This window comes from Rhinoderma darwinii, chromosome 1, assembly GCF_050947455.1.
Source record: "Rhinoderma darwinii isolate aRhiDar2 chromosome 1, aRhiDar2.hap1, whole genome shotgun sequence".
Classification (NCBI taxonomy): Eukaryota; Metazoa; Chordata; class Amphibia; order Anura; family Rhinodermatidae; genus Rhinoderma; species Rhinoderma darwinii.
In genome coordinates this window covers 564210085-564223727 of record NC_134687.1, presented here as the reverse complement: position 1 = coordinate 564223727, position 13643 = coordinate 564210085, and the positions used below count along the sequence as shown (strand labels likewise).

The following is a 13643-nucleotide window of genomic DNA, read 5'->3' as shown; positions in this document are numbered from 1 at the left end:
GTTTGTGTTGTGGATCGGGTCTCGTTGCCGGGGAACAAATCTCTGTGTAACGACACTGTGATATCGCTGCAGTTGTTTATTTGCATCTAGGTCTGAGCAACGATCTCGGTCCTTGGATGTTGGTTATTACTGCAGCGAGACACCCTATCTATACGTTTATATGACACATGAATAAAGGTCATACTAGGCAATCCTGATGTGGGCTTGGTGAATAAAAATACAAATACACTATCCTAGCTCAAAGAGCACTCCATCTTTAGTCCTGGTGATACGGACACAACCTGCCATACAGGAGGGTGTCTCAAATCACTGGGAATTGAAAACACAATATAATAATACTGACAAAAAAACGACATTAAATATACATAAAAAATAAGCAACAAAAAATAAAGAAAAAAACTTTGATAAAAAATAATAATTAAGATATTTTTCTAGTGCAATTGAAAGGGGACATTGCATTGGTATTTCCTTCCCTATCAAATTGTCGGTATCAATACTTACACTAATTGAAGGCGACCTAACACATAAACAGTCTTGCCCCTTTTTCCTCTTTCCCCATACCTACAACTTTATGAGAAGTTGTTTTAATTGTCGTTTTTTTATTTTTTTATTTTATTATAAAGCTCTATTAGTACTTCAGATGAGGCATCGGTGGTCTGCAACAAGTGGCTCTCCTTCAGGTGTGATACGTGATACTATAACTCCTACCATTCTGTATCAGGGAATGTTGGGAGCTGTAGATTCTCTTAACTGCTGGAAAGCCGCCGTTTGCAGACCACTGTATTTAGGGTATGCCCGGGTTTAACTTAATTTCTTAACAGAGTTTCAACCAATGTCTACATTTCTAGCCTACACATATGCAAATGAAAAGGTTTGCCCAAGATTAGAAAAAGCCTAAGTAACTCCGTTCATCCCAAATGGGATGAGCTGCAACACCAAACACTGCCTATGGATAAGAGTGGCGCTGTTTCTAGAAACAGAAACCTTTTTTTTTTCTAATCCAGGAGAACCGTCTTCAGCTGTTGCAGAAATTCAATAATCCGTTAACATTAGTTATATGATGTCAACATATTAAGCTACTGCTGTTTGTATCTTTTTTATTATACGCTCCTTTTTAATCATGTCCATTCTGTTTTGTCTTATCTAAAGTTCTGGATGATACTGGAAAGAACATCACAGTCTGTGTACCCAGTTTCACTAACGGTATAAACCAGGATGAGCGGTGGGTGTCCTTGCTGGGCGCTGTCATTCTCCTTGGCTGCATACTATACTCTTGGTGAGTGAGTTTTTTTTCCTAATAATGGTACCGTGTTGGATGGCAGTGCTTTTATTTCAGTGGGAAGACATTTAGAGATTCGGCTAGTGGTCACTTGCATACAAACTCATGGGCCACCACTAATGACATTTTCTAAAATACAGACCCATTGCCATAATTTTCTACAGGCCCCAGAAAAGTTCAAAGGGACAAGTTCATGTTATCCTACGGTCAACACTTATTATCTGAATGTTAACACACCACAGTCACAGCCAAAGTCCATCCAAAGTGTTACAAAAATAAAGTGTAAAAAGACTCACAAATGTGTTCTCAGCCTAAAACCGAAATAATTTCTTGATACAGCCTCACCTCCACAACGCGATCAAGCTGTGATGCACTAATGGGAAGATATGGACCACCCGAAGAAGAAGTAAGTTCTTGAGCATCAAACCTGGCTTTAAGCTAGGGCTACACAGCGACTTAGGCCGCGATCAGAGAACGTTGTCGCCCTGCCTGCATCAGTTAATGAAATGAATGTGGCCACTTTGCAACCCTCAGGTTGCCGCATATATGACCTGACTAGTCGCAAGAAATACGAACCTGCTGGATTCTGCGACTGTCGTGTCGTGGTGTTGACAACTTGGGGTTCGCAGCACTGCCATGTTCTCTCTCATTAACTGTGATACAGGCAGCACGATACAGCTGCATCTTTGGTTGTGCAATCTGTGTTGCAACCAAAGTTGTTGTGTAGCCATAGTCTTACACTTTAAGAAAAAAAAAATGTTTTTCTAAAAAAAATGAAGTCTTTATTAAGGGGATCCCTAAATGTTATCAATATCTGAATCAGTCAGGATTGGGACACATTACTTTTACATGAATTTTGATTACTGTTACTTTATTATTCACACTACAGTATACATCTTTTCCAAGATACATAAATGGTTTGCAGTTGCAGACAAATACATAGGAAGGAATAGTAGATGGGGAGCATAATGATAAAATGTCTGTATTGATTCGTATTAAAACTAGTTTTGTTGTTTAGTCATTCAGACATCTTTCATCTATTGGACTCTAAACAGTTAACAGGTATCCTGTAACCGGCCCCTGTTGTCACATACCTCAATTCACCCTTTCTGGACTTGGCTTGGTTATATTACTATGATTTCCACTATTTGTTTCCTGAAATGGCTGGATCAGTGATTTACAAAAAAAATCTACATATACTTGTCTTTGTGGCCATGTAACCGTAGTTGGTTAGACCACTCTGCCATATGGGTCTTTGAAGTGTCTCCACACAGCAGTATGTATGTATGTATGTATGTATGTATGTACACTCGCTGAACTTGCAACAGTTTCTACAATAACATTGCTGTGTGACATATAGGAAACATCTGCTAAACATTGTAGTATTTATTAAAGGGATGCACAGGGCACTGCCGGAAGCATAAAACACCCTCAGACCTCTTTGACGTGGCTATAAGACAGCCATATCTTTGCATCTGCATTACAACCGCAACACCAGAACCTCCCGCAGTTCAACTGATCTGGACTTGCATCACCAAAGGTTTTACCAAGAGAGGTCCCGGCATTGCTGGGGTAATAAGAGCACTGAATTGAAAGTGGCCTTACTGGCATTTATTGAAATACGTCGAAACCAGAATACTAGATTGTTAATTGGATTATCTAGTAAATGTCATGTTACCTACTTGGCAGTAAATTATCTGAACATTCCAACAATATCGGGAATGTTAAGTACTGGATTATTACATGACGACTGGTCCATCCTGTAATTATTTGAGAAGTACTTTCCTTTGAGACATGAGTTTGTCCTTGAAGTGAGCTGCCTCGTTCTTCTTTCTTCTAATAGCGTGATCAAAACTTGCAAGACTAAAAAATGAGCCAATAGTCCTCCTGTTTTTGCAGCTGCTCTTTAACCCCTTCCCGATGCTTGCATTCTGGGCCCTAATGGCCAAGCCATTTTTTACATTTTTCCATTGTCTCATTCGAAGAGCTATAACTTTTTTTTTATTTTTGCGTCGACATAGCTGTATAAGGTCTTGTTTTCTGCGGGACGACTTGTAGTTTTTATTGGTACCATTTGAGAGTAGATGCGACTTTTTGATCACTTTTTATCACATTTTTTTTTAAGCCAGGATTAACAGAAAACCGCAATTTTTCCATTGTTTTGTATTTTTTATTTTTTACGGCGTTGACAGTGCGGGTTAAATAATGTAACCGCTTTATAGTCGGGGTCGTTACGGACGCAGCGATTCCAAATATGTGTAACTTTTTTTTTTTCTTTTATTGTGGGTTTTTTAATAGTAAAGCATTTTGTAAGGGGAAAAAGTGGGTTTTTCTTTTTCATTTATTTTTTTTCACATTTTTTTTTAATTAACTTTATTCAACTTTTTTTTACTTTTTTACTAGTCCCACTAGGGGACTTTAAAATGCGATTCTCCGATCACTTTTATAATACACTGCAATACTTTTGTATTGCAGTGTATTACTGCCTGTCCGTTTAAAACGGACAGGCATCTGCTAGGTCATGCCTCTGGCATAGCCTAGCAGGCATTCACTACAGGCAGACCTGGGGGCCTTTATTAGGGCCCGGCTGCCATCGGAGACACAGACACTCGGTGATCTTATCGCCGGGTGTCAGTGGGATGAGAGGGAGCTCCCTCCCTCTCTACAAAACCACTCAGATGCGGTGCACGCTATTGAGCACCGCATCTGAGGGGTTAAACGGGTGAGATTGATACTTATATCGATCTCACACGTTCAAGCAGGGACGCCCCCAGCCCTCAGCTACCTCTGAGAGCAGGGAGATTTAACGGCTCCCTCCTCTGTTTACTTATTCTGATGCAGCGCCGTGAAATGGCAGCGCTGTAGAATAAAGCCCACTAATGACCGCTGTGAAAAGGCTTATCGGCGGTCATTAAGGGGTTAAGAGCCTCTTCAGGTTTCATTATTTGAGATTGTCTTAGAGATGTTTTATTGCGCCTATAGAAAATTATTGGTTAGAAACATCCTCTAGTAGTGTGTAGCTAACATGTAGCTTCACTTTCTCATTTATGTTCCACAAAATATCCAGTCAAGAGCTCTGGAAATCAAATAAGTAGCGGACCCCATAGATACATTACTAATTCAACCTGGACTGGGTCAGATTCTTTTTTCATTTACATCCATTCTCTCATTTTCGCTCTCACACTCACTCTCTTTCGTCTGATCTTCTGTAATTGACAACCTGTTATTAAATTAAGGGGGCACTTACCTGGGTGATGTAGGTATTTGATAACTTTGCCCCTTTGTAATAAAACAATTTACCTAATGTTTAGACTTGACATCCATCCTTCAATAGGATCCTATAACTGCGACTATCAAATTATCACTTGACCAAGTCTCGGTTGACTTAGTAGCGTGCCTATGTGGCCGCCACCTTATTTGATTTCCAGCGTACACCTATGAGTGAGTGAAGAGGCACTGTAGTTACTGTATATAGTAATATATTTTTTGCAATGTATTTCCAAGTCCTTTGTAGAAGAAGCAGATTGACAACCTTTCTGGTCCCCAGTTATTGCCACCCATTTTTAAAAGCTGCGGTATACCCATTCTGCAATGTAAAGCATCTCTTTGCTCTAATAATAAAACATACATTTGCTAGTGATCGTTCTGATTTTATTAATCTGCACAGTATTTCATTGTAGCAGCAGCAGTTTGTGCTCCAGAGCTGCTCTTCTGATTGTAAGTGGAGATAGCTATCTACTCACTGGATGTGCAGTCTGGTAGAAACACCTATTAAATAGGGGGACATAGGGCGCATGCGCGAAGCTCCACGAACAGGACGCACCTGATGTGAGCTCCGCTCCGGCAGCACTGATTAAGCCGTATTAGCGCTGTTTTACACAGCTCCTTCGCAGCCAAAAAGTCCGGTAATGTGCAGTATGACCCGGACCAATAAGTCAAAGCCTCGGGGACCGGCGACTCCAGCTCCTTCACAAACTATACCGGAGATCTTCCGCACCACGAGGCAATCCATCATGGCCGACCCGGCCGCAGCTCAGGTCAGTGAGAGTTCGTCAGCGGCGGATACATCCCTGCCGCCCTCACCTTCAGCAACCACAAATCACACTGACACTGATGATTTATTCAGGAATATTGCAGCATTGTTCCGAACGGAACTAATACAGGCGGCCAAATTTTCCCGCCAAATACATGAAGTGGGCCAACGAGTCTCTGACATAGAGACTCGAGCTGATGACATGGCGGATGCTCTAGAGACGGACCGCAGGGATATTGACACACACGCAGCACAGTTGGAGGCACTGGAATTGAAATTAGAAGATCTTGAGAATAGGTCCCGGAGAGGGAATCTGCGGGTCAGAGGCCTACCAGAAACCGTTACAGAACTGGAACCCACTCTCACCACACTGTTTCGTACTCTCGTAGCTCAGGCTGCCATTGATTTATTCCGGATGGATAGGGTTCACAGAGCCCTGACGAGACCACGCAACCCGGGTCTACCACGTGATGTGATCTTGAAGTTTCATTATCCAGAGGCAAGAGACCAGATCCTAATGGGCGGCACGGAATCTCTCACCCCTACCGGCTATGCTACCCTCAGTTCACTTGTATGCGGACTTGGCACCCTCCACACTCCAACGTCGGAGAGAAATGCGAGACATCACTCAAGCTCTACAGACGGCCCAGGTCCGTTACCGATGGGGATTCCCCTTTTCGCTTAACTTCCAGGTGAACAACAGAACCTATGTGGTTAAATCGCCGGCAGAGGGTCGAGATGCCTTGCGTTGTGCTGGACTCCCAGTGGTCCCTGCCTCAGCCCTCCCGCCCAGACCTCAACGACCAACTAGGACCTGGACGCCTGGGCCGAGAACCTCGATCCCTACTACTAGGCTGCCCGATCCCCGGGGGCTAGGAGGACACCATGTATAAGGATCCTCTTCTTCCGCTTGGCATCCAGATGAGTATTATGCCCTATGGGGAACTACATTATTTCTGTATGCTCCGCCTTCTCTAGGCTATAATTGCTATTTCTTGTACCAAGGAACTTTCTGGCTAGATCCTATCAACAGGCTTAGTGCTGCTGGCCACCATGCTGGCCTTTTTTGTGAGCATTGCTGTAGCAGAGATGTGCACCCCGGGAGGCACTACCTGTCTGCGGAATACTCCACAGAATAGTTGGACAATTGTCCGTTGTTTTTTGTTTAATTTGTTTATTTCGCGCTCTCTGCCATATATGAGCTTATGTGCGAAAAGTACCAGTCACTTACTCCTGCTTCACTGTATGCCTAGTAATTCTCTGCTCTGTGTAACTGCCAGGCGTATGCCACTCCCTTCCTTGTACTATGTGTAGAGTACTAAGTCATAATGTGAGGGGATTCAATTCACCGCAGAAAAGGAGAAAAGCATTTCTCTCCTATGTTAAAGAGGCTCTGTCACCAGATTTTGCAACCCCTATCTGCTATTGCAGCAGATAGGCGCTGCAATGTAGATTACAGTAACATTTTTATTTTTAAAAAACGAGCATTTTTGGCCAAGTTATGACCATTTTTGTAGTTATGCAAATGAGGCTGGCAAAAGTCCAAGTGGGCGTGTATTAGGTGCGTACATCGGGGCGTTTTTAATACTTTTACTAGCTGGGCGTTCTGATGAGAAGTATCATCCACTTCTCTTCAGAACGCCCAGCTTCTGGCAGTGCAGACACAGCGTGTTCTCGAGAGATCACGCTGTGACGTCACTCACAGGTCCTGCATCGTGTCAGACGAGCGAGGACACCGGCACCAGAGGCTTCAGTTGATTCTGCAGCAGCATCGGCGTTAGCAGGTAAGTCGATGTAGCTACTTACCTGCAAACGCTGATGCTGCTGCAGAATCAACTGTAGCCTCTGGTGCCGGTGTCCTCGCTCGTCTGACACGATGCAGGACCTGTGAGTGACGTCACATATCTGCACTGTCAGAAGCTGGGCGTTCTGAAGAGAAGAGGATGTTACTTCTCTTCAGAGCGCCCAGCTAGTAAAAGTATTAAAAACGCCCCGATGTACGCACATCATACACGCCCACTTGGACTTTTACTTTTAAACACACCCACTTGGACTTTTGCAAGCCTCATTTGCATAACTACAAAAATGGTCATAACTTGGCCAAAAATGCTCGTTTTTAAAAAATAAAAACGTTACTCTTATCTACATTGCAGCGCCTATCTGCTGCAATAGCAGATAGGGGTTGCAAAATCTGGTGACAGAGCCTCTTTAAGCATAACCCCGATGTTATTTGTTTGCAGGAATCCCATTTCACACCTATGTCTCATCCTAAATTCTTTCATCCCCGGTATACTACATTTTACTCTGCTACATTTCCCTCTAAATCACGTGGAGTGATCACCTTAATTAAGAATAGTTTTCCTATCCAGATCACTGAGACTATAGTAGACCCCCAGGGCAGATTTGTGATCATACTAGGTGTGTTATATGATAAAGTCCTATGTATAGTGAATTCTTACGTTCCAAATGAAGACTCGCTTCAGTTTTTTGACAGGTTACATGATACCTTACTCACTCTACAGTACCAACACTTAATATGGAGTGGGGATTTTAATTTTGTGATGAACACTACACTAAACTGTTCCTCGCCCGCTCCCTGTAGACGCACGCCATCCTCAATACTATACATTCAGCCAACGCCACTAAATCCAAGATGGTCCTTCTAGCATTAGACATCGAAAAGGCTTTTGATAGCCTTTCCTGGGAATACCTATTTAAAGTATTAGAAAAGGTGGGGATTGGGGGTCCCTTTCTTCGAGCTGTCAGGACAATATATCACAACCCTGAGGCACACCTTAAACTACCAGCTACCACACTTCATCCTATACGCATTCGGAGAGGTACTAGACAGGGCTGTCCCCTATCGCCAGCTTTATTTGCACTTGCTATGGAACCGTTAGCGGAGCTTATTAGATGTAATCCAAATATTACGGGACTGAATGTTGGTAACAGGGAACAAAAGTTAAGTCTCTTTGCTGATGACGTCATCCTCACTCTCACTAAGCCGTTAACTCCCCCCCCCCCCCCGAATCTCTCGGCTCCTTCTCCGCAGTCTCAGGATTACGTGTGAATCAATCTAAATCGGAGGCCCTGTATTGTAACGTCCCACCTTCCCTGAAAAAACTGATAGAAATAAATTTTGGCTTCCACACCCAAACGCAATACCTCCCCTACTTGGGCATAGCTTTGACCCCCTCCCTTGATACACTGTACAAATACAATTACCCACCGTTCTTTAAGACCATTAGGGCTGATATGGCAAAGTGGACTAAACTTCCGATTTCTTCGGTGGGTAGAATTAATACGATCTAAATGGTGACCCTTCCCGGATTACTCTATTTATTTAGAACCCTTCCTATCCCCCTTCAGAAGGGTGATCTGCAACTCCTCCAGAAAGACCTTTTTAAATTTATTTGGAACAATAAACGCCCAAGGATATCGACACGTGTCATGATGTATCATAAAAGAGTGGGGGGGCTCTTGGTTCCCAATATGCTAAACTACTACAAGGCGGCTAGGGTGGCTCAACTGTTGCTAACACATCTCCCGCCAGACATGGCACCGGTGTGGGTCTCATTGGAGGCGGCTCAAATTACACCTTATTCATGGGGCGCATTGTTGTGGATGGTATCACCCCTACCGACCACGTTAAAGAATATCTCCCTCCTTTCATATCATTCCCTAATCCTATGGCGATAAGTTAGATTCCGACATGGGCTGCAATCCCGATGCTCCCCGCTGCTTTCTATATTTGGAAATCCGGGGTTTCCCTCGGGTCTTCAGAGCTCAAACTATCGCTGGTGGTATTCCAAAAACCTAACAAAAATTAATGACTTCATTAGGGCTGACCATCTGATTTCATATGCATAATTCAATGAGGCCCATACCCCCCCTGCCCCTGAGCGTTATAGGGCTATCCAGATGTTTTCTTTTATGTTCAAACTACTTCCCGCCCAAACGAATATGTCTTACACCCTTTTGGAAAAAATATTACTCTTCTCACCCTCTCCACTGGGTTTGTTATCTATGGTATATAGTATTTTTAATACTCCACACCCCGATACTAAATTACCGTATATGTTGAAGTGGGAGGGGGACATGGGTACCGCGCTCTCACCTGCACAGTGGAGACAATGCTGTGACACTATTAGTAAGGGTAGCTGGCAGGTATCCTTGGTTGAGACGTCTACGAAATTGCTACATAGAGCATACTACGTCCTGGCAAAGCTCCACGCCATATATCCAACGGTTTCGGCCGGGTGTTTTAGAGGATGTACCTTGGATGGTACTATGTACCATATATGGTGGTCTTGCCCACGAGTCTCAACTTTTTGGTCGGGTGTCTGTACTTTGATCTCTAATATCTGCCAGTTTACCGTCCAAAAACGGCTTCCTACATGTCTACTGGGAGCCATTCCTCCCAGAATGTCGAATTCTAAATTTAAGCTTGCCCGGTTTATATTCCTAGCGGCTCGAATCCATATAGCGTCCTAGTGGCGTACAGCTGATCTTGATATCTCTATGGTTATTAATCGAGTCAATCGCATAGCTATTTTTGAAAAACTTGAGGCTGTGAGAACGGATTCACTCGACCTCTATAGTGCGGTGTGGAACCCATGGCTTTCCTCCCCTCATTCACCCGACTTTCGGTATACTATTACCCTATAATTTGTGATCCAGTACTGTGACACTAGGCTCGCTCTACAGACATATGACTGATATGTGTAATTTTATGGCTCAGTTGGTTGGTTTATATTTTTCCATCCTATGTCCCTCCAAATCCCTTATTTCCCTATAAATGTCTCCCTGTTTGATACAAGCACTTTCTATTGTATCCTCCTGCGCGAGGGTTGGTTAAATGTAATTGTGTATCACATTTCTGAACCGATATACCAATAAATACCTTTTGAAATTAAATAGGAGGACATAGAATTCTCAATAAATAGCTGTGAATAGTGTAGCAACGGAGTCCGATTTCTTGCAGCGTAACAGCTGTTGTGTGGCAGTTTTAGGAATACATTGAGTCGCATCCGCAGGATATTTTCTTGCGATTTTTACACTAGAAAATTTCAAGAAGAAAGACGCACACAAGTCACATGCAGCTTCATTGCGTCGTCATGGTGTAAATCCGAGCCAGTATACGTTTCCTGCTCCATCCAGTCTACATGATTTCTTTTTGTTCTGAGCGTCTGCCAATTGTACAGCGATCCAGTTTCCTGTGCAGTCATTCTATTTACAGTTTCAACAAGGGAAATCTCAGACAGCCCATGACGTGGTGTTTGCTTTGCTGCAAGGACATATTCACCAGAACAGAGGCTGTATTCTCACATAGTGCAACTAGCTCCCTAGTACTACAACTGTTGTATTAATGTGCGAAGCTTCATGCCAACCCCATTGACAAAGGCATTGGCCGACATAGCGCCAACATGTTCTGCAGCACTCTACACAGATTCAGTCCCTGTCTGCAATGGGGCTCACAATCTGATCACCCTATCTCTAAAACATACTGGCTTCTTATGAAATTGTCCCCGGTTTTTTAATATAGAAGAAAATCTGAGTACCCGGAGAAAAAAATGCCCATCAGATCAGGACCCAAGTTCTGTAAGACAACAGAACTAACCATTTAGCCACTGTGTTTCTCTATGATCTAGTAGTGTGCCCAGCTCAGATCTTTTGCGTAGCGAACAGCCCTGCATTGAATGCCAGAATTGATGTAAAATGCAAGTAGGGGCTGATGCACGGTACCGTATTATTCATTGTATACGGAGCTGTGGCACAGTAACCAATGACTTCTATAAGACCCTACTGTGCCAACTTGTATCTTAAATTTTATACAGAGGCTTCATAAGGTTTTTTTCTGTCGCATTCCATCAGATAAAAAATGGTGCTAGGTTACATCGGATGCCGTATTACAGAGGTATCCTCACTTAGAAGCATTGATTCTAGTGGAGAACATCTCTGGAATATATTGCCGTATGGAGGTACCATATACTGTATCCGCATAGTACCGAAGACTCCTTAGTCCTGAGTGGCAGGGACTTTGTTCCTCCATACAGCCTCCTTGAATCCTTATGCCAAAAAGATAAAGCACAAAAAATGACGACTATTACGACCTTCAGCATTTCAAAGGACACGCTCAGACATAGCAGGTGGAAGAACATGTACAATAACCTCAGTAGAGACTAATATACTGCATTTGTTTGTTTATAGGTGGCACGTTGTTGTTTTTGCTGCGGAAACAGTCATGACGGTAAATATCTTTATTACATATGTCCTTGTATAGCTGCATGTTATTAAGTACGTTATGCCATCCCTCTGGAGCACTGTACAGTCTCAGCAATGCATGTGGGCAAGTCTCCCCATTATACCGCTAATGGATCTAACCATTTTGTTATTTTAACAATTTTTATGTTATGAGTTTGAGTTTGTAGTCACATTAAATTTCTTTGTACTTAACAGACCAAGAAGAAAGAGTCGAAGCAAAGGGAGGACAGATGGTGGCCTATGATGAGGAGATAAAGACCGCGTACAGCTATGCCGGCTTCCACTTTATCTTCTTCCTTGGTACTTTCTACATGATGATGACAATCACTAACTGGTTCCAGTGAGTAGCAGGACATTATCTTCATCTTCTCAGCCTTTCTGTTCTATGATATGCTGTTTTGTGATGTACCCTAGCTAAACTTATTGTACAAAAATGCATGGACGGTCGAAAGAGGTCTGCTGCTTCCACATCCATCCCGCTTGTATCTCTACTGTCCTGTTGATTTGAAGGAAAACCACTAATTGGGGCAGATGCATCAGAAGAGAGAAGTCTTCACTTTCTTTAGTACTACTACTACTGGTCATGTTTGTATTCCACATGTTGTGTAAGATTATTTTTCTTTTTCAACAGTTACAACTACGCTGACATAGAAAAGTTATTTGTTGGAAGCTGGTCCCCATTCTGGATCAAGATGGCATCCTGCTGGGTGTGTGTAGCGGTCTACCTCTGGACTCTACTGGCTCCTGTGTGCTGCTCAAGTGGAGGATATGTAGTATAAATATATGATCTGGCATAATGACTTCCTATCGATTACATGTTCTTAATCCAGATGTGGTGAAGAACTTCATTTTTATATCTTTTTTTTTTTTTAATTCTTTTACCTTTTATTTTTTTTTTATTTTACTTTTTCTCTAAAGCCTATTGTGCAGGACACAAACTTTTTGAGTCATCATTAAATAGATTTTTAGAGCAGTGTTCTGTTAGCGTGTGAAAGAACAGAAGTGTTACTACTGTTGTGAGAGTCCCTGTTCTCGCAACGTGCTTGTATTTTTTTTTTTTTTTTTTATATCTCCAGTAGAATATTTCAGAGTGTCTTATGATTGTTCCTGGTAATTGCGTTGTTTTTTTAAATTTGTTTTTTACTACTAAACCTATTTCTTTGTGAATAGGGCTAGTTGTAGATATAAGGCACTACTTCCTAAAACAAATATTCAAACTTAGGGTATGTTCACACGATGAGAGGCATTTACGTGTGAAAAGACAGACTGTTAAAGCTGCCTCGTTTCACACGTAAATGCTCCTCCTCGCATTTTGCGAGCCGTCTGAGACGCTCGTAAATCTTGAGCTGTGCTTCATTGAGTTCAATGAAGAACAGCTCAAATTACGTGGCAAAGAAGTGCCCTGCACTTCTTTGCCGAGGCAGTCCATTTACGCGTCGTCGTTTGACAGCTGTCAAACGACGACGCGTAATTTACAGGTCTGCACAGTACGTCGGCAAACCCATTCAAATGAATGGGCAGATGTTTGCCGACGTATTGGAGCCCTATTTTCAGACGTAAAACGAGGCATAATACGCCTCGTTTACGTCTGAAAATAGGTTGTGTGAACCCAGCCTTAGTGCGTAAAGCATAGCAAAAGAATTGACGGAGCTGTAATAAAATAGCTTGGGGCTACTTATTGTAAAATAGGATTGATACTTGCTATTTAATTAGGGTATGTTCACACGGCAAAGCAAAATACGTCTGAAATTACGGAGCTGTTTTCAGGCGAAAACAGCTCCTGAATTTCAGACGTTTTTACAAGTGCACGCGTTTTGCGCGGCGTCCATTACGGATGTAATTGGAGCTGTTTTTCAATGGAGTCCATGAAAAATGGCTCCAATTACGTCCCAAGAAGTGGCATGCACTTCTTTGACGCGGGCGTAATTTTACGCGCCGTCTTTTGACAGCGACGCGTAAAATTAAGGTTCGTGGGAACAGAACACCGTAAAACCCATTGAAAGCAACGGGCAGATGTTTGTAGGCGTAATAGCCGTCTTTTCAGGCGTAATTCGAGGCGTAAAACGC

At 42.7% G+C, this 13643-nt stretch overlaps 1 protein-coding gene across 1 annotated transcript in view; it reads left to right on the top strand.

Annotated features, from left to right (window-relative positions):
- Nucleotides 1-12440, top strand: part of SERINC5 (serine incorporator 5) — a 58041-nt gene extending 45601 nt beyond the window's left edge. The window contains exons 8-12 of the mRNA XM_075854889.1: nt 1150-1276; nt 1619-1685; nt 11523-11562; nt 11772-11916; nt 12208-12440. Coding sequence (XP_075711004.1) covers nt 1150-1276; nt 1619-1685; nt 11523-11562; nt 11772-11916; nt 12208-12355 — 527 coding nt within the window. The 3' untranslated portion in view covers nt 12356-12440. The remainder of the gene's footprint in view (nt 1-1149; nt 1277-1618; nt 1686-11522; nt 11563-11771; nt 11917-12207) is intronic.
- Nucleotides 12441-13643: the final 1203 nt, after the last annotated feature.